General features: G+C 43.0%; 1 protein-coding gene across 1 annotated transcript in view; it reads right to left on the bottom strand.

Moving 5' to 3' along the window:
- Nucleotides 1-20,489, bottom strand: part of LTBP2 (latent transforming growth factor beta binding protein 2) — a 147,780-nt gene that overhangs the window by 116,864 nt on the left and 10,427 nt on the right. Inside the window, exon 2 of the mRNA XM_056850879.1 lies at nucleotides 15,370-15,440. Coding sequence (XP_056706857.1) covers nucleotides 15,370-15,440 — 71 coding nt within the window. The remainder of the gene's footprint in view (nucleotides 1-15,369; nucleotides 15,441-20,489) is intronic.

The following is a 20,489-nucleotide window of genomic DNA, read 5'->3' as shown; positions in this document are numbered from 1 at the left end:
TGACAGCAATTCTAACCGAAGTCCATCAGTCTTTTCCCTTTCCTACATGCTTCTGGTGTGCACGTTTTGTAAAATGTTGCATATACATTTATTTACTTATTAAATGTTAATTCATCACCTTTAAGAAAACAAATCCCAATCAGTTTAAAAGAAGTTACACTGGGGATGGGAGGAGCAGGTGGGTTTGTGGCACCCACAGCAGCCCCGACCCCCCCCCCCCCCCAATCAGCACTCTGGATAATTCGCTTCCTTTGCAAACTCAGAACTTTTTAGTTTTTCTTGAACTCTGCTCTGTTGGGGAAATGGTTTGTTTGAACGGAGAACAGTAAATACGCATTCGAAATATCCTCACTGCTCAAACACCATGACATCTCTATGTATCCACAGTGTGTCTCAACCTTAGTCAACTGAAGGCAGTTCCTTTAGTTTAATCTCCATTGACGAGCCCCATTCTTTTGCTTGATTGCTTTACCAAGATAATCAGGTGAATGTTGAACTTTTGCGATGAAACAAACTCCGCTAGTATATTTCTCAGAAAGAGCATTTGGCCAGGACCAGAATCACACAGATAGTCTGGAGGTGTGTAGGGAACTTAAGAGTAGAGGCAGAGATCCTAAGATTTTGTCATTATTGGTCCTCCTCAGCACAGCTTCCTCTGAACTTTACTAGATGCCAAAACAGGTATAGGTTTAGCATCCCTGCCTAGCATAGCTACAAATCTAAGCAAGGCTATTTTAAGCTCACTGTCCAAGAAAGGCACGAAATAAAACATAGGAGGGTAGATGCCAACTTTGATACAAAAAGTAACACTGCTGTCCCTTGAAAGACATGTTTGATCATCTAGAAGGCAGACTAAACATATGATCAAATGTTTTGTTACTTCCCATAGACTTAGGACAGGGGATTGGTTCCAAGCTGTCCCATCTGATCAGGAGCATTCCTGTGTTCCCTCCACCAGCTAATTCAGAAGTCACCACACTCAAATTCTTCAGCAGTTATTGGAAGCTACAGTTCATTAACTTTGCACCCAAATCACCCAAGAGTCTACATACGCTCCTAATTACAGCACATCAACTTCAGCTGTAAACTCCAAGGGGAAACAAAGCATCATTAATTATTACACACTAGGGTCCCACGCTTTCCTAAAGTAATCAGGAGACAAATTAGTTTCCTAATCCAGCAAAAGAACAACTAGAAAGTGAGTTCATTTGGATGGGTTGTTCTACTTGGATGCAGCTTCCTAGCCGTCTTGGATCACTGGTTGTGCCAAGTGGATTTTCACTTTATTGGTTTGCTGTGGTGGCTTTGGAGGAGGTGCATCATGTAGGAAGGGACCACATGAACACATGAAGCTGCCTTATACTGAATCAGACCCTTGGTCCATCAAAGTCAGTATTGTCTACTCAGACTGGCAGCGGCTCTCCAAGGTCTCAGGCAGAGGTCTTTCACATCACCTACTTGCCTAGTCCCTTTAACTTGAGATGCCGTGGATTGAACCTTCATGAAGGGATAAGCCCTGGTAGACAGGCTAGACAGCAGGTGGGAGCACCCAGAAAAGAGCCTCTAATGATTATCTCTTCTGATGGGCAGTTTGAATGGGAGAAACCATTCTTCAGATAGCCCTCTCTAACACCATTTAAAGATCATTTCCAGCAATTTGCATTGTGCTCAGAAATCTAGCACATTGGACCTCATAAGAGATTCTTAGGAGACTGTTACGCAGCAAATGAAGCTAAGGCTGAAGAAGCCATTATTGGTGAAAGCGTCTATTACCTGGAAGACGTTTCCGTGTTACTAGTGCCAGCTTGGTCCTCGTTTGAGCTTCCTGCAGCTACTCGGATTTGTGGATCGCTGGCATCTGTTCATTGACAGAGACCCAAGTTGAAGATTTCTTCTTTATCTCCGAGGACCCGCTCTTACAAGGACTTTTGAAATTATATGGAAAGTCTTATGGACTTATAGGGAAACTTGACATAGATTTTTGTATATAGTTTGGTGCTTTGGACCATTGCTTCCCTGTTTGATGTTTGTTCACTTGTAGATATTGCTGCACTGTCTTTTCTGTCTAATTGTCTCTCCATTAATATATGTTCTGGATATGAAAAATATGAGTTGAGTGCGGATATATTTGTTGACAGCCGTTTCTTATCGCACTAGTGATTTGTTTTGGCAGTACCTGGAGTTTGGCAACCCTAAAGGTCACCCAGGTGGCTTCATGTGTAGAAGTGGGGAAACAAATCCCGTTCACCAGATTAGCTTCCGCCGCTCATGTGGAGGAGTGGGAAATCAAACCTGGTTCTCCAGATCAGACTCCACTGCTCCAAACCACCATTCTTAACCACTACACCACACTGGCTCTCTATAAACAGAGTTATACCCTTCTAAACCCAGTGAAATCTATAGGCTTAGAAGGGTATGTAACTCTGTTTAGGATTGTACCATTAGAACACAAAAGGGGTTTTGAGGGTATGTATTGTGTTTTCAGATTAAACTCTCTTTATTTTCTTAATTTTGAATCCCTCAAACCTTGAATTATGGCTTTGAGGCTTAAGTACAAAATGCTTCTCTGATTTACTATAATTTCTCTTGCTACATTTCCGTTAAAAGACACCCAAGTTGCCCCTGGCCCAAACACAAAAGTTCACAAATTTAAACCAGGGTAAGATGACTCTTGTGTGGCTAGGACTCTCAAAGGCATTTAAGCATTTGGGATACCCAGCTACTTTCTCCCCTGGGCAGCTGTAGAGATTTCAGCCTTTGACTGCCCTAGGAAGGTGGGAGGGATGCTACCAGGGGAACCGAACAGCATTTAATCACCTATTGCTGAAAAAAAGAAATAACGAAGTGTCTTGACCTTCAGGCCTGCCTGAAATTTACCATCCTCTGTCAATAAAGGATTTTCTAGGACTTTGACAGCGCCCTTTTAATTAATCCATGCAAACAATGGCCCCCCACTTGAAAAGTCACCCGGCAGCCCTAATGGCCAAGAGCCCATGTCAGTCTGAAATAGCATTTGTACAGTTCCCAGAAAAGTCCCTTAATGAGAGAAAGATGCTGCCATTCCTGGCCTTGCGTGTTGTTTATAGACGCTGTCTGGCAGCTCCGTGGGCTGTCTACTGTTTGGCTTCGGAGACAGTGAGTCAATCTTTGGCCCCTTACTCCAGAACACAGCTTTAGTCAGCTTCTCTAGAATAATCGTATTAACAGGAAGGCCTCCTGTCAGCAGACAATGCCCAGCTCTTAATACCTACCTACCATGGGCAGACTGAGAGGCCAAACTTCCTGAGGAGGTGAGGGGCGCTATCTCTAGAAATGTTCAGAAGACACTACAAGGCCATTTTATTTGCTGCAGCTTTTAATGCTGCAAGCATCTTGGGAGGGGGCTAGGTTATTTGGGGTTTTATTTTATTCTGTATGGTTTATATCATGATCTGTAAGCTGTGTTGAGTCACAAAGAAAAATGGGATATAAATATTGTAATAAATAAAATAACTATTCTCAGTGCTTCATTTGTAAAATGAGAAATGCCACAATTCAAGCTTTCTTGGAAGCCACGTCTAATGTCTTCAAAGCTCCACCCGCTAAACCCAGATTTGCGGGCAGTAGGGATGCTATCTCAGGTTTGGATGGTAGGAGGGGGGCATACACACAGCCAGGATCAAAGCCCTCTTCTTGCATGTTAATGATTAAACAGCAAAGAAAGTTGCGTATTTTTAAGAGCATTCGTTGTGGTCATTTTTGTGCCTCAAACCCAGAAATATAGGTACTCCTGAGAAATAATCACATGGGATCAGACTAGCAAGGGTGCAGTCCTCAAATGGTATACTACACAAGCAGGGGCAGAGAGAAAAGTACTCTGTACTGTCTCTTTTTTAATTTATTTGTCTTTTTTTTTTTTTTTTTTTTTTTAGCAACTAGCCTGAAGAACAGTTCTGGAGAACTCAAAGGCTTGCACAATGTTTTGTGTTGTTATAGCTGGTCCTAATAAAAGGTATGTGGATTGTGGTTTATTTTTGGATTTTGGACTAGCATGACTATAAACATCTTTTATTTATTCTCATGTTTAGTCGGTTTGCCTGGAAAGAGCCACACCTAATGGAATATACTACAATCTTATTCCCTTATAAAAACGCTCTCCTGGGCTGTTCCATTATACTGCAATTCTGATCCATTTATAAAAATGCCCTCCTGAACATTTAGTGTAGTCAAAGCAATATGCCAAAATCCCCTCAAATCATCTCTCTCTCTCTCCCTGCTAAACCTCTTAGCAACTCTGGCTGCCCACAGCAAACTACCCTTTCCAGCTCTTCTCAGACTGCAAAAACCAGCTTAATAGCATTGCCCCATACTGCAAGTAGGGTAGCCAACCTTCAGGTATTAGCTGGAGATCTCCCACTATTACAACTGATCTCCAGCCGATAGACATCAGTTCACCTGGAGAAAATGGAGGGACCTGGCAACCCTAACTGCAAGGGGCATGTCTGGTCTACTAGCTGCATCCCAAGGAGGCTTTATTGTGTTAGCAGTGGGCTGGCAGGCGAAGAGAGCGACTGTAAGCAGGCCTACTCAGAATCCTAGTTAAGGCTACTCAGTAGGGTTGCCAAGTCCCTCTTTGCCACCGGTGGGAGGTTTTGGGGGCAAAGCCAGAGGAGGGCGTGGTTTAGGGAGAGGAAGGACTTCAATGCCATAGAGTCCAATTGCCAAAGCGGCCATTTTCTCCAGGTGAACTGATCTCTATTGGCTGGAGATCAGTTGTAACAGCAGGAGATCTCCGGCTGCTACCTGGAGGTTGGCAACCCTACTACTCAGTGGTGCTTATTTCCAGGACAAGTGTCCTTCAGACTATAATATAATTCTCTTTGCTACTTGCGTATTCCTAAGCCCCATTCTATCATTATGAGGAACTCCAAAGATTCTAAATAAACCATGTTAAAACTTAAATCTAAACAAATCTGAACATAAGCATGACCATGCAGCACATTTTCCTTCAGCCCCCTCCGCCCCATACCATTAAGTTGCCTCCAGTTCTTCCTGGCTAAGTAACATGCTGCCTGGCAAGGCACACAATCTCCCAGGGCGTATTGTTGACTTCTGCACTCCTACATCCTACAAATGGATTTCAACAAAGCAGAACTAGCCACAATCTCCAGTCCAGCACAAGCCTGTGGCACGTTCAGACTAACAGCAGGAGCACTTGAGTGAGCGGAAGGCTTTAATCAGCCGGCACTCTTGAGAACTAAGAGCTGAGAAGCAACACGACCCAGAAGAGATGATTAGAAAAAGACAAGCCGAAGGAAAGAATGACAGCACTGTAAAAGGAAAAGGAAAGGATTTTAATGGCTAGAGGCCCCCACCGACTCTGACAGGCACATTAGTCAGTCCCAGGTATGGTTCACTGGACTGTTAGATCCAGGAGCTCCGTTTTGTTCAGACAAAGCTTAGCAGTTCAGATGCTTGTGTCACTTCACATTCTAATCCACTTATCTCCTGGCATCCTGTAAGTGTTGTAATGTGTTCAGGACAATGTGTCCTTGAACACATGGTGTGCTGCTCTTATAGTTCCGGTAAGTATTCCACCTTAAACCATTGTAACTGTGTTAATTTATATTTAATTCCTATTCTGTTTTTACATTTGTATGCTGCTTTGAGTGTATTCCTACACAGAAGTGACTAATAAATGTATTTAGTAATTATTAATTTAATAATAATAATTATTAAAAGAAACATTTGCTGAGCCAAAAAAAATCAGTCTCTGCTTCAGATTGGCGCACCACTGGAATTCTATGCAATTCTGGCAAAGTATCACATCTTTCAAAACACCCAGGCACAGTCCTCCCTTTTAAAATACAACACCCGTCAGCAGAGAAATTAATTTAGGATTAGGTGAAGCCTGTTTTCCCTTCCCCCCCAGATGATCATTGTGACTGATCAATCAGGAATGAGAGGTTCCCCATAACCAGTCAGAGTGTCCAAAAGAATACCTCTGTCTTCACCCATACAAACCTGTCCATTTCAAAAGAGCATCTTCAGAGGTCCATTCATTCTTTCTTTAACAATTTGATGAGCCAGCAGACTTGAACAGAACCCATCTTACAAATACTATTCTCTGTTTCCATATTCGCATAGAAGCCATTGCTGTCAGCAATTTAGCCACAGCCAAAGGAAAACCAGGATCAGTATTAGCTAGCAAGAAAGACACAGAAACAAGAGAAACCTTGGAAACTATCACTGGCTGTATCCACTCATCCCTCAAAGAGGTGGTCAACACACAAAGAAAATATGTGATAAAGTTTCAATCACCCCAGAGTCCTAGGGTTGCCATCTCCCAACAGATTGGAAAATTCCTGCAGATTTGGAGGGAGGATCCTTGCGGGGTAGGTTGGGATTTGGGGAGAGGAGGGACCTCAGCAGGGTATAATGCCATAGAGTCCATGCTCCAAAGCAGCCATTTTCTCCAGAGATCTGATCTCTGTCGCCTGGACATCAGTTGTAACTGTGGGAGATCTCCAGGCCCCATCTGAAGGTTGGCAACTCTACCCCAGACCCATATGCACGCAATCTGTCTGAGTAGGGTACTCCTCCAAATCTACCCATCGAAACAAAAGAGGGGGAAACATTTAGCTTGGCCAATAGAAAAGCCATCTGATATTTGGGGACATTCAGCTGATGAAAATAAGATGGAAGTGTAAAACGGGGAGTGATACCCCCCCAAAAAAAGCTTTACAAGCTCTGCCAAGAGCCAACCGACAGTCTAATGCCTCCAATGCTCTGTCTAAGGATAGTCTAGCAGCCTGTGGGCCAACAAACAGGTGACAACTGTAAAAAAGAAAGTTTGCATTCAAGACTGGACTTTCAAAGTGAAAAATAAGGATCGGAATGTAAAAGAGAAAGAAAACTACTGATATCCTCAGAAAACCAGACCTTCCCATAAAAGTAAAAAGCCACCTTCTAAGCTTCGCATTCCACTGATCCTGAGCCTAGTTCCAATCAGAGAACCACAGAGGCAACATAACAAGGAACTCCATTAATTTCCCAAAGAACAACCTCAAAAGGTTGATCAGCAGAATGAGCAACTCCAGTAATCAAAACGGCCGCACCATATAAAAGCTGAGATGGCACTTTAGCCCTAAAGCAGTGGTTCCCAACCTTTTTTTGACCAGGGACCACTAGGACTTTTTTGTTCGGTGCAGGGACCCCAAGGTTCAAAATAAAAATTCAGAGAATTTGAAAATAAACTTTAATCATAACTGTTAGTTAAACATTAAACTTAGAATAATATTTGAATATATATATTTTTATAATAGATAACTTTTAATTGAAAATATTAATTTATTATGGGTTTATAACTTTGTTTCGCGGACCTTAATTTAGTTCTTGTGGACCCCTGAGGGTCCACGGACCCCCGATTGGGAACCAGTGCCCTAAAGACTTTAGTTGCTGCAGAGACATACTGACCCCCATCAGAGGCAAAAAAACAACAACCATCAGACAGCCACTGTGGAACCAGCCACTGAAAGCAGAACACACTCTTTGTGAGCTTGCCAAGAGAGAGAAACGTGAAAAACAACACCTAGATAACAAAACTGGGACACCTGCTCAATTGGCTGATTATTCAGCTTTTTGGGCCAAAAAGACCATAATTTTAGGTCTTTCACAATTTATTACCAAACCCTCTCCAGTGCAAGAGTTCTGAAAGACTTTTAGCACACTACGCAGACCTACCGGCGATCTCGATAGGACAGTGTCATCTGTATAGAATAACAATGGGGTCCGACTACTAGCCAGAACAGGGGTATAAGAATTCACTGCTGCTAAGTCCCCAGCAAGACCATTAATATAGAGATTGAATAGGAGGAAAGCCAACAGGCAACCCTACTTCATACCCCTGGACAGAGGGATGTCTGTTGTCAGTTGCCCCTTGAGGCCACAATGAACATGAGCAGTGGGATTATTATATAATTGCTGAATTAAATATAAAAGTCTGCAATCAATGGAGGATGCATAAGTTTGCCCCACTCTCTCGATACAGAGTCAAATGTGACCTTTAAGTCCTTAAAGGTTGCACAAAGCACATCCTTTGGGCAAGCTACATACTTCTCTGCCAGGTGCAGAAGAATCAGGCAATGATCTAGCATTAGGGTTGCCAGTTTCCAGGCAGCGGCTGGAGATCTCCCAAAATTACAACTGATCTCCAGGTAACAGAGATCAGTTCCCCAGGAGGAAATGGCAGCATTGGAGGGTAGACTGTATGGAATTATATCCCTCCCTCCTCCCCAAATTCTACCTTCCCCAGGCTCCGCCTCCAAATCTCCAGGAATTTCCCAAGCCAGGACTGGCAACCCTATCTAACACTGAATGCCCTCTTCAGAATCCAGCCTGCTCTCTCCCCAAAACACCCACAGTCTCCAGCTATGAAACTGATTTCAAGTATAAATATGAAGCGTAAAGCTTCCCAATGAAGGAAAGTAAGATAATGGGGCAGTACTTCAGGATCCATTGCCTGATTGTCTTATCTTCAGAAGGGTCTGCTTTATTTTATAATTAAATAGTCAAACTACATCAAAATCCAGAGCAAGAGATCAACAAAGAGCAAATATAAGAATGCGTATTTACATTACTGAAAATATTCTACTTAACATAAGTAATTAGTAGCAATGCCTGGCTGTGGCCTAGCACCCACATGAAGATTTGGGGGATGGGGACAGGTGTGCCAGTGCATGATGCAACAATTAGAAGTCATGTCATGACATGGGGGGGGGGTGCTCTAGGATTTGCCATAGAGTTTTGGGCAAATTTCAGAGCGATGTCCCTGACATCACAACATTGTTGCCAGTTTTTCTGGAAGTAATGGCACAAAGCTGACATGCCTATTCCATTTCCCCCAAATTTTTCTCCCACTAGCCTTTGAGGTGCCAGAAGACAGCAGATAGGATTGCTGGGAAGTTTCCGGCTGTGATGGAAGACCAGGCATCACTACTGAGTGACCACTGTTGTTAATTAACATCCATAAAGTTTCTGCAGCCCAAACATGGGCTGTTATGAGTCCTTTATTAGAAAGCATTTGTGGTACAGCATCCGCTTGGCATGCAGAAAGTCCCAGGTTGAATCCACAGCATCTCCAGTTAAAGGGTCTAAGCAAGTAGATGATGAGAAAGAACCCTGCCTGAGACCCTGGAGAGCCGCTGCTGGTCTGCGTAGACAATACTCACTGATGGACCAGGGGTCTGATTCAGTATAAGGCAGCTTCATTTGTTCACTGAACGAATAACCGTGTTCTTACTCATTGTTACCACTATTTTTATGCCATTGCTGTTTTATTAGATTGTATTTTATTTGTTTACTGTTTTACAGATGATTGTATTTCGGATATTAAGTTGTGTTATTGTAATTTTATTTTTCTGTTGATTTTGTTATTGGTAGCGACTGTGGAGACCTTCAGGTTGAAAGGCAAGATAAACGTTCTTTAAATAATAGCTGCTGCAGGAGGGAAGATCATATAGATTCTTGTATAGTACTTTTTTGTCTTCTCCCTTGGAACAAAAAGCAGCTTCAGCTTCAGGAAGGAGAGGGCAATTTGCCTCGGTACAACCCACAGGATTACCACTCCCTGTTCTAGTTCTGTGGCCTCTTTTTGAATTCCCTACCCCACCGCTTTTGTTATCTCAAAATCATACCTACATTAATCCTGACTTTAATAATCAAGACAAGAGATCAAAGATTATAATAACAAGGTGGGTAATGACAGATAAGGGTGGAGAGGTTGTAATTTTTGAAAAATCAAAAGGGGTTCAATTTTAAAATTAAAAGATAACAAGATATGATCTTACCAGCTGGAAATGCTAAGACTGGCATTATTATAAAATAGAAGATTTGGGGAGTTTCCCCATAGGGCAGCCACCTGACCAGTGTATTGATCCAATATGTGTTTTGACCCTAATATATACCAGCTAAAATCGTAAATGTTTTTAAAGCCTCCGGTCAAAGAACATAAGATCATTAGAGAATAGTCATATCTAGAGAAAAATGCTTTAACTTTAGGTAGGTGATATCACCATACTTTGGACTTGAAGCTGGGGATACTTTCATGTCTGGTGGTAGGTTGAGCCAAATATGCCAAATTAATAACGTGTTTACTGTCCTTTGTTTCTCAGCTGCAGGTGTGTTTCTTGGCTGGGCCAACAATGAAATCTTTGTGTGGTTGAAGTTTCTAATATCTGGGGAATTTTTAAAGTTCTTCATCAAAGCTTAATCATCCATCTCCATCTTCAGGCCCATTTTTGATTAATAAATAAGGATCTAACTTCCACATCAGCATATAATTTTACACCTGACATTTCTTAATTGTCAAGCGTAACAATTTCAAAAGCCTGCTAAGTGGCTAACCATTTTCCTAAGTGTTCCAAGATTATTTTTGGAGAACTGCTGTGTAAATTGCTCCTTTTATACTGTTCATCCTTTAAGGATAAGACAAATGTCAGTCAAATCTTCCCAATAATACTGAATTCCTGACGGGAGAGATTTGGAAATCTATAACACTATTCCCCTGTTTTATTGTGTTCATACAGTACAGACAACCAGAAAGGCAAGGTTTTTGTGTTATGTCCCAGCATAGGCCTGTGACTTCCTGGTAGTGTCTGCTTGCAAGGAATGCAAGGCAGCCCAGTCGAAACATGTCCAAGCTGGCTTACAAAGCCACCACAAAAAGAATGTAAAGGGGGTGGGGGGGTGCGATAGCAGCTACTCACAGGTGCACTCTCAATGTGGGATAGCAACAGGGCAGGATGGGAAATATCATGGCAGGAATATGAAACAACGGATGGCATGAACATAGCAAGGACAATAGCAATCACAGTAAGCATAGCAAGGACAATAGCAATCACAGTTCTGTCCTGTCCTGCTCCTATGAATCACAGTATGATAAGCAATGCAATCTCAGTTTTCCTTTTGTTCAAAACTGCAGCAATATGCTTTTAGTCTTCTCAGGTCATTAGCATTGTGCTTAGATGTGAATCCTGAATTCAGTGCAACAATAAGGTTTTCATAGAACAACTGCAAGTGAAGTGTTCCACTGATAGGGTTGCCAACTCCAGGTTGGACAATTCCTGAAGATTTGGGGGGTAGAGCTTGAAGAGGGTAGGGTTTGGGGAGAGGAGAGTATTCAGTTGGGATATGATGCCATAGACTACAGCCTCCAAGCAGCTGTTTTATCCAGGGGAACTGACTTCTGCAATCTGGACATCAGTTATAATGCCAGGAGATCTCCATCCCCACTTGGAGGTTGGCCAGCCCTATGTTCCATCCACCAGGCAAAGGCTGGTTTTATCAGAACAGCTTTAGTACAAACAAAACTACATTGGCTGACCACAGTCTTCCATAGACCAGGTTTATCTTTTTGAGACAGACTCGTTTAACTACACATTACAATGTTTCTTGGATGTTCCTTGGGTCCTGTCAAACTTGATGTGCTTGAGATTAAGTTTCAAAATGGATATCCTAGTGCACATGAGGGCCTGATTTGGATCAGGACCACAGTATGTAGGTAGAGGGGGCTTAAGCCTCCCCTTGTTGGCTTCCCGGGCTGAAATGCCTCAGAGAGCCATTATTTGCCTCATTAGAAAAACTTACATTTATCAATGGGCTACCTGCAGGTTTCCCCAATGAGGCAAAGTCTACCCTGGGGTGTTTCAGGTTGGGAAAATGGCATCAGAAGAAGATTTAAGCCCCCTCCTCCCACATATCACATCCCAATCCAAACTGGGCTCACGCAGGCCTGAGAATCAAGTTTTTAAAATCACTGGGAGCACAAACATGAAGCTCCCAGTGCACAACTGATTTGACATGACCCACAGAGGGCCCAGAAACAGTATAATATATAGTTAGGCCCTCAGTCATAAATAAAACCTGGGTTGAACCATTTTAGGCTCTGGTATAGTAGAACAACTGAAGACACATGGTGTTAACTACTTAAATACAGTGACAGAAAGACAAAGTATTGTGATGCTGGAGTTCTGTCATTAGAAGAAGAGTTGGTTTTTATACCCTGCTTTTTCCTACCTTTAAGGAGTCTCAAACCAGCTTACAATCACCTTCCCTTTCCCTCCCCACAACAAACAGCTCGTGAGATAGGTAGGACTGAGAGAGTTCTGAGAGAACTGTGACTGGCCCAAAGTCACCCAGCAAGCTTCATGTGGAGGAGTGGGAAATCAAACCTGATTCTCCAGATTAGAGTCTACTGCTCTTAACCATTACTCTACACTGGCTCTCACTCCTGATGTATAAATTGGTCCTCTCCTTTTTTGCCCCTAAAAAATCTGCCCCCACCCCACTATATTGCTATTGTCCATTAGTGCATATTCTCCAACACCCCTTGTTCGTACCATGGATGAAGTTTGTGCACACCATTGAATGTGCACAATTACAGGTGTTTATGCACATTCACCATTGAACTCACATTTACCATTATATATAGATAAAAGGAAGCCACAGCCCTCAGTTTGCAAGATCTGAGCAAGGCTGTCAAAGATAGGACATTTTGGAGGACATTGATTCATAGGGTTGCCATGAGTCGGAAGCAACTTGACGGCACTTAACACACACACACAAACTTTCTTGTAAGTGAAACAAACAAGAATATGATATTCATGATTTAGTGAAAGCCACTAGTTTATTTTAAGATTGGCTCTTTTTCACTGTTATCCATTTAATTTTAGTGTGCCTTTATAATTTGAACAAGAGAGTGATCATGACCTGCTATATTGCGGCTTTTGTCTACTAGAACTTGAAAACATGAGTAGGTCAGAGGACGGATTCTCTGTTCATTCATGCTGAGGAACAATCATCCGACCAGAGCTCAGGCCTCTATTGCTGAGCACAGAGCAATGGGCTGGATTCAGGCTATAGGTTAGATCCATCCCAAAGTGTTCCTCCATGACTAGACAAAAGGGCATTTTCTGTGAGTAGAGATACCAGCTTCCAGGTGGGGCCTGGGGATCTCCTGGAATTACAGTTCATCTCCAGAGATCAGTTCCCCTGGAGAAAATGGATGTTTTGGAGGGTGGACTCTATGGCATCGTACCCCACTGAGGACCTGGTCCTCCCCAGGCTCCACCCCCAAATCTCCAGGAATTTCCCAACCTGGAGCTGGCAACCCTATCCCCCACTGGTAGCCGGGGGCACCTGGCAACCCTATGGGATCATGAAGAAGAGTTGGTTTTTATACCCCGCTTTTCTCTACCGAAAGGAGAGACAAAGCAGCTTACACTCACTTTCCCTTCCCCTCCCCACAACAGGCACCTTGTGAAGTAGGTGGGGCTGAGAGAGTTCCGAGAGAACTGGGACTAGCCCAAGATCACCCAGCAGGATTCATGTGGAGGAGTGGGGAAAGCCAGGATGTTCAAGTTCATTCATCGTGCAGAACCATGAGTGGATAAACACTTTGGATCCAACCCAAAATGATGATTTCAAGCTCGCCTACATCAAAAATTGTAAAGCCTTATTCTGGGCAGCAGGCTGGAGTCATTCAGGCAGGTTGCTGCATGCAGGATTAGAAACCACAAGCAGCAAGAGCTGGATTTGAAGGCTTGTAATATTAAATAATTCTTCTGTGGTTTCAGAGGTTTGTAGCATTTAGAAATTTAAAAGCGTAACTGAACGAAAAGGTTAAGAAAACTAACTAGCAACCAATGGGCTGCCCTGATTTACAGTGTAATTAATTGCATCGCTGGATTTCTAGCTCATATGGTTAATGATGTCATCAGAACCCTCCATGGGACTATTTCCTTGTAAATCACTCCACTCTGTCCCTATGCCTATAAATATATTGAAGGCAAACTGCCTTGTGGGAGGCCCCAGCTTATAAGTTCCCATGTTTAAAATTAGAGAGCAATTGCTGAAATAATAACCTAAGAGGGGAAGAAACGTCTCCCAAGAAGGGTCTCATGGAAGCCATGAACACGAGGCACAGGTATTTAGAGTCACCTCACCTCCCTTTAGAGTAGCACCTTTTGCTTGAACCACTTTAAAAGATCAGCTGTCAGAAAAGTAACTGATTGGCAACCCTTTAGGACATCACATTGACACAACAGCATGAATTGGTATAGCTCAACTAGCTACAGCCACTAAAATCCCCGAGTGAGGCACAGCAGCATCGCAAAAAGCAGTTGTACAGCACAGCAGGGCAGCAGTGAACTAGGGATGACTCACCTATGCTGTATGTGGCCTCATGGCCACTATAGACTCAGCTCCATGGCTGGTAAGCCTTCATGGAGGCAATAAGAGACAGGGCTTTTTCAGTGATGGCACCATGCCTTTGGAATGCTTTCCCGCTTGGAGTTTGCCTGGTATTTTTCTTTCCTTACTCTTCTTTAGGCACCAGGCCAAAAGATTTATTTTTACCCAAGCTTTTAACTGAAAGATTTCATCTTTTTAAAGCTGTTTTTGTTGTATGCTTCTAGCTTGAGAATTGTTTTATGAATATCATTTTAGGCTGCTGAATCTTGTTTGATGCTATTTTGATGCCTCGGCTCATTATTATGGCTTGTTTGTTATTGTTTTTTTTTGTGTGTGCTGCTGTTCTTAGGATTATATTGGGGGGTTGTTTCTTTTTTTACTTTATGAGATGCCTTGAATAGGTCCTTGGAGAGGAAGCATATAAATTTTAAATAAACAAACAAATAACCTGGTATCATTGTACCAGTAAGAAGGAATAAGAGGAAATGGCTCACTCTGTATCTACCTTGGCTACTGCATACATCCATAGAAACCAGTTGCCTTTGATTACAGCACATTTGAGTTAAATGAGACATCAATTCTGAATAAATTATGACTGAAGATTTGTACCTATTTATGCCTAGAAATCTCTCACGGAACACTTGCAGTGCCATTCTTAGCAAAGCTACACTGTTCAAAGCTCAGTGACTTCATTGGAGTCAGAAGCGTACAAGTGTAACAGGTGGGCACCATTAGATGGTGCCAGCTCTTCAAAAAGAAATGTTAAAACCCACTTTTTCACGAAGTCTTTGGTTTTGCCCCAGCCCAAATGAGGCCAGTGCTACTTCACTAGCTTCAGTGGATTTTGTGGGGTGTAACTCTGCTTAGGATTCCACACTAACTGCAGAATTTGCTTGCATCCGTCATTTCCCTCTCCCAGTATCTACCTGCCTCTCCCTCACCCTCTCTTTTTTCCCTCTGCCATCCCGTCTCTCCCACTGGCTCCAACACCTTGTTTTGATCAAGTTGGAAATTCAGATTGGAAGTTCCTTGGTTTTTGCATTAGTTTCCTTTTTTTTTCAGTCAGTCTGTGAAATGCCTTGCACACAGTTAGCACTGTATAAATGATGATGACAACATTTTTTATTTTTTTGTACTCACGTTTAATGCACCGGTTTGTCCCTGGAGCAGTTGTCCATCCTGAGCAACACTGTCCCCCACAGACATTTGGCCTGTGAAATCAAAAAGGACATTAATGTTAGGAAATAAATGTTTGGTGCTTGTGGGACCAACACCTGTTCATTCAGCTAATGCTATCTCCTTACAAGATTCAAGCTGTCATTTTAATCCATACAGGGCCATGTGGCTGTTGTGCATTTGGACATGTCCAGGGATTAGTTATTTCAGAATATGGGAGCGCTGCCTGCTACATTACTTTCAGCACCCACAGTACAAATCTGCAGAGTGCTCCAATCCATATTGGTGCCCCACAGGTTCCACACAGCTGATAGCAACCAAGAAAAGCAGGAACTTCACCATCGACACATTAAACTCGCTGTCTTGAGCATCAGGGTGTACTAAGAAAAGCACCCATCTCCCTTCTGCAGGCTTCCCTTGTGCTCTCGTCTCTCATATATATATATATATATATATATATATATATATATATATATATATATATATATATATATATATATATATATATATATATATCTCACCACGACAGAAATGTAGGAAGCTGCAATATTGTGTGCGCGTGTGTGTGTACACGTGCATGTTATGTACCATCAAGTCGCTTCCAATGTATGGTAACCCTATAAATTAACAACCTCCAAAACATCCTATTGTTAACAGACTTGCTCAGAAGCAATATCATAACAGGAGAAATTTTCAGTTGTGTCAAGATGCAGTAGGAGGGTGGATGCTATCTTAAAAAAAAATTCCCTTTCTGCAGGAACAGTAGCTGCAGTGGAAAGGAAATTGCACAGCTGGTATTATTGTTGCAGGTAGAGGAGCCAATCAAGGGAAGTTAAGGGTCAAACTGTACAGCACAGTGGCTGATCTGTGTGTTTAAAACCACGTTAGCCACAACCGCACAGCAGGGGCTGGATTTAAGGAGTGAGAGGAGCTGAACTCTCCAGCCTCTCCCATTTTTCTTGACCCTAGCCTCTCTGCAGACTCTTCCCCCAAGCCCTTTTTTGTTTCTGCCTGACTTGCTTTATAGTATCAGCAACTGTAGAAATGTGCCTGCAGATAAAGGCTGCAGAGAAATTAGCCATAAGAGTTCAGCTCCTGTCACCCACATACCCTTTTGCTCCTTTTAAACCGGGCCTCACCCTTTTCCGTCTGTTTGATTGTGGCAGATGTGGGTTTAAACAGTCCCTTATAGCTAGGTTTGCCAGCTGCGGGTTGGGAAATACCTGGAGATTTTTGGGGCGGAGCCTGAGAAGGGTGGGGTTTGGGGAGGGGAGGGACTTCAATGCCATAGAGTCCAATTGACAAAGCGGCCATTTTCTCCAGGTGAACTGATCTCTCAGCTGGAGATCAGTTGTAATAGCAGATCTCCAAGCTAGTACCTAGAGGTTGGCAACCCTACTTATAGCATATAGTTGTCCCAAAAAATGTATGGGTAAGGGGGATAGATAGGGCTTCCAACAGGCCTAGGGGAAAATGTCCTGTCCCTTTAACAGAGATGTAATGTGTGGAAATAGACACTGGAAACTTTTCATGGCAAGGAGGTAAATAGCATCACCTGGTAAAGAACATCCCATTAAACCTCCACTAAAGAACACTTTTCTCCAGGCCTGTTAGCAGTCCTAGCAGACGCATGTCATAGTTGGGTCATGGTTTCCATGAGGCTATCTGGCACTTTTGATCCTGAATCCTCATTAACATTCTCTGCCTTCCTGGAGTAAAGAGCTGTATCTTCTTGACCTGGATTTAATATACTAAACTACTCCAAATCATTATGTGTGATCCAGAGCTAATGATGACATATCCCAACCTAATGGGTGTTTCCTTAAATAGCTCAGATAATAAATTCCTGCACTGGTGTGTAGTTTGTTAAAGTGTATTTTTAACATTACTGACAACATCTTCCCACCTACGTGTTCCCCAGGCCAAACGTGCTATGGTAAATGCTTTAATAGCTTCCCATTCTTCCCCAAGGATTTGTTAACTGGACTTTTGCAAAACTGCTGGAAAGGACAGGAAGCCGGGGAAGGGGACAGATTTCCCATTCTTTCCTCAAATTATTGGCACAATTGGAGGGTGGTTGCTGCAGGCCGGACTGCTCACCCCACTAAGAACAGTTCTGGCTAAAAACCAAACCTGCAATTCCTGATGGGATAAACTCCAGAACCATGGCAAATATAATTCCCAGTGCACTCTCATACACACACACAGCTTGTTCACATTAAATGAAAAAGTATATTGCCAACACCTGGTTACCTTCCCTAAGATTTTTTTTTAACTCATAGCTTGAACTTTCTTGCCTCAAGGCAGCCTTTCACAAACTTCTAATAAAAGAGGCACACTTTTTCTGGGTTAAGATTGAAGGAATGTTTCATTCTTAAACCCCAAAAGGTTTACTTGTACACTGTGAAAAAGAGTAAGAGCTCCCCATCCACACAAAGAAGCCCGTTTCTTCTTGTGACTCCATTAGTCACTGTTCTGGGTGTGCCTCCTGCAAGCCCAGAGCAGTAACTCATGCATGGACACAATATAAAACCTCCTAGGAGGACAAGTAGTTCTACTGCGTCTTTGCATTGAGAAGTGTGGGCTAATCCAACCAACTTCAATGTAGCAATGTGTCAGAATTATCCACAAGTGATAGTTAATGGACCCCACCTCTGAGCAGTGCATAGAGGCAAGGAGGGGGCTTACGTTTGGTGTTGCCAGCTCCAGATTGGGAAATTCCTGGAGATTTGGGGGTGGTGCCTTGGGAAGGGAAGGCTTGGGGAGGGGAAGGACCTCAGCAGGGTATAATGCACAGAGTCCACCCTCCAAAGCAGCCATTTTCTCCAGGGGAACTATTCTCTATAGATGTAATTTTAGGAGATTTCCTGGCCCCATTTGGAGGTTGGCAACTCTACTGACACCTTTACAGGCAGGGAAAGCATGCAAGCGTTGCATGTACAGGGGATGGATATCATGGAAAATGTCTCCGATTCCTTCCTCCCACGGCAGACCTCTGACTCTTCTTCATGCCAATCGTAGCAGTCTCTTGTCCAGGATCAGTATTTCAGGGACCATTTTGGGGGGCTTCAGCAGGGAGGCTAGCTAGTCCCTTTCCGATGATGGAAACCCCTTCTGTCAGCAGAGATTAACCGTGGGACCCAAGCCAGGAGATGGCAAGGTCAGCTGCACTATGCAAGTACCCAGCTGCTGACTGGCCTGCAGTTCCCCACACAAGATGGCGTTATCATTGACCCACAATATGGACCTTGGCCATTTATGCACAGGTAGTTTGCACAGGGTCGTCATGAGTCGGAAACGACTTGACGGCACTTAACACACACACATAACAGTTTGCATTGCAATCACCACCAGACTAACTCAGGGCTTCATGGGAATTATGCACAATTGTTCCGACCTTCAGAAGTCACTTCACGCTCCCCCCATGTTTTCAGGATGCAGTTTTACCACAAGTTTAAAGTGTGCCTTGATCCCAATTCAATCACTCATCCTGTGCATAGGCTTGCTTCGGGTTTATCTCCCCACGTCCATTCTCACTTCTCACTTCCCTTTGTCTTTCCTCCTCGTCCAATGCCTCCCCTCAAAAGCCATCTCTATTTTTGTGAATGCAGGAGAGGACGCTGAACTCTATGAGGCTGCTTATTTCGTCAGTTTCCCAGCAAGTGTTCAGTTTCAGACCTCAGCCAATCCAACAGTTTTTTTTGTTTGTTTGTTTGCCAGTGCAGGCTTATCCAGAGGACACTGAAATAGTAGTCACAAGTGATCTATGAGGCTGCTTATTCTGTCAGTTTCACAGCGAGCGATTGTCAGTTTCAGACCTCGGCAGGATCAAACAGAGCTGGGCTGATTTCCCCCTCCCTTATACACATCCTCTTATAGGCATGAATGCCTTTTTTTGTTTGTTTGTTTGTTTGCAAGTGCAAGACTACTGGCGGAGATAGCCAGAAGCAAATTGGTTGGGTGGAGGGGAGTTGTCTGGACCTTTCTCTGCTTTGGCTGTAAAATAGCCACGGGGCTGGTGACATCTTTGAAAAAAATACACTACAAAAAATACAAAAAAGCAGCATTTTTGGGGAGAGGAACTCCTGTATGGTTCAGAAACTCCACATTTTCACTGGGGGTGCATAACTGATCACAAGGTACTTCTGGAATTTCTTTGGGGTGGAAAGCCCATATGCATAGTTTGCAGAATCTGACTGCATATACTGTACAGTTAGAGAGTAGCAGATACAGCAGAAACAGGCCATGCATAAAAGGCCCTTGTCTCCCTGTCTTCAACAGTGCCATGCAACAGTGGTAAGGCCATGGGGCCACCCTTTCACTAAGCTGGTGTTCACTGCTGCCCCCATACCAGCTCACCATCTAGCACTGATATCCACCCTCAGAAGCTAACTAGATAGAGGCAAGACCACAGCACTAAATCATGCAGACACACAGTCTACAGGGTTATTTTGAATTCATAGGAGTCTATGGCACAGTAAGAGTTATCTTATAACTCACCAGTGTGTCCCCAGATATATTTTGGGAATTATTTCCTTAAGGAGTTTATTTAAAGGTATAAAATTCCTAAAACAGTGGGAAATCTTGGACCTTTCAGTGTTGTACTAGTACAAGTCCCTCCTTCTATATTCACCAAATGTTGTTCTCTTCTAAATGCCTTAGCAAAACCCACTTCCTCAGCAAAACTTTGTGTCATACTTTGCCAGAAAATCCCGTTCCATCCTTGCTCTTCTCTCTCTTGCCACCTTCTCTTATCCATCTATTGCAGTTTGCTGTCTCTCTGCTAGAAGCTATTAGGGGGTGGCTTGTAAAAGTGCTAGCTATGGCAGAGTTTGACAGATCACGGCCACCAAGTTTCCATGGTACCTAGAAATTTCATTGTACCACTTAATATTTCCAGCAATTATTTTATTGTAGCGTCTCTCAGCAGTTCTCAGTGGAAATTCAAAGCTTATTTGTCATTTTGCATCAGAAAGTTTTGCTGTATAACGTAAAAATAAATGTACATGAAATTCCTGTCATTGCAATTCCTGTAAGCTTCTCTTTGCAACAATCAATGGCAGTAGATGAACTAATTTCTTAAC

The sequence above is a fragment of the Euleptes europaea genome, chromosome 6 (assembly GCF_029931775.1).
Source record: "Euleptes europaea isolate rEulEur1 chromosome 6, rEulEur1.hap1, whole genome shotgun sequence".
In the NCBI taxonomy this organism is placed as follows: domain Eukaryota; kingdom Metazoa; phylum Chordata; class Lepidosauria; order Squamata; family Sphaerodactylidae; genus Euleptes; species Euleptes europaea.
This window is presented reverse-complemented; position numbering and strand designations above follow the sequence as displayed.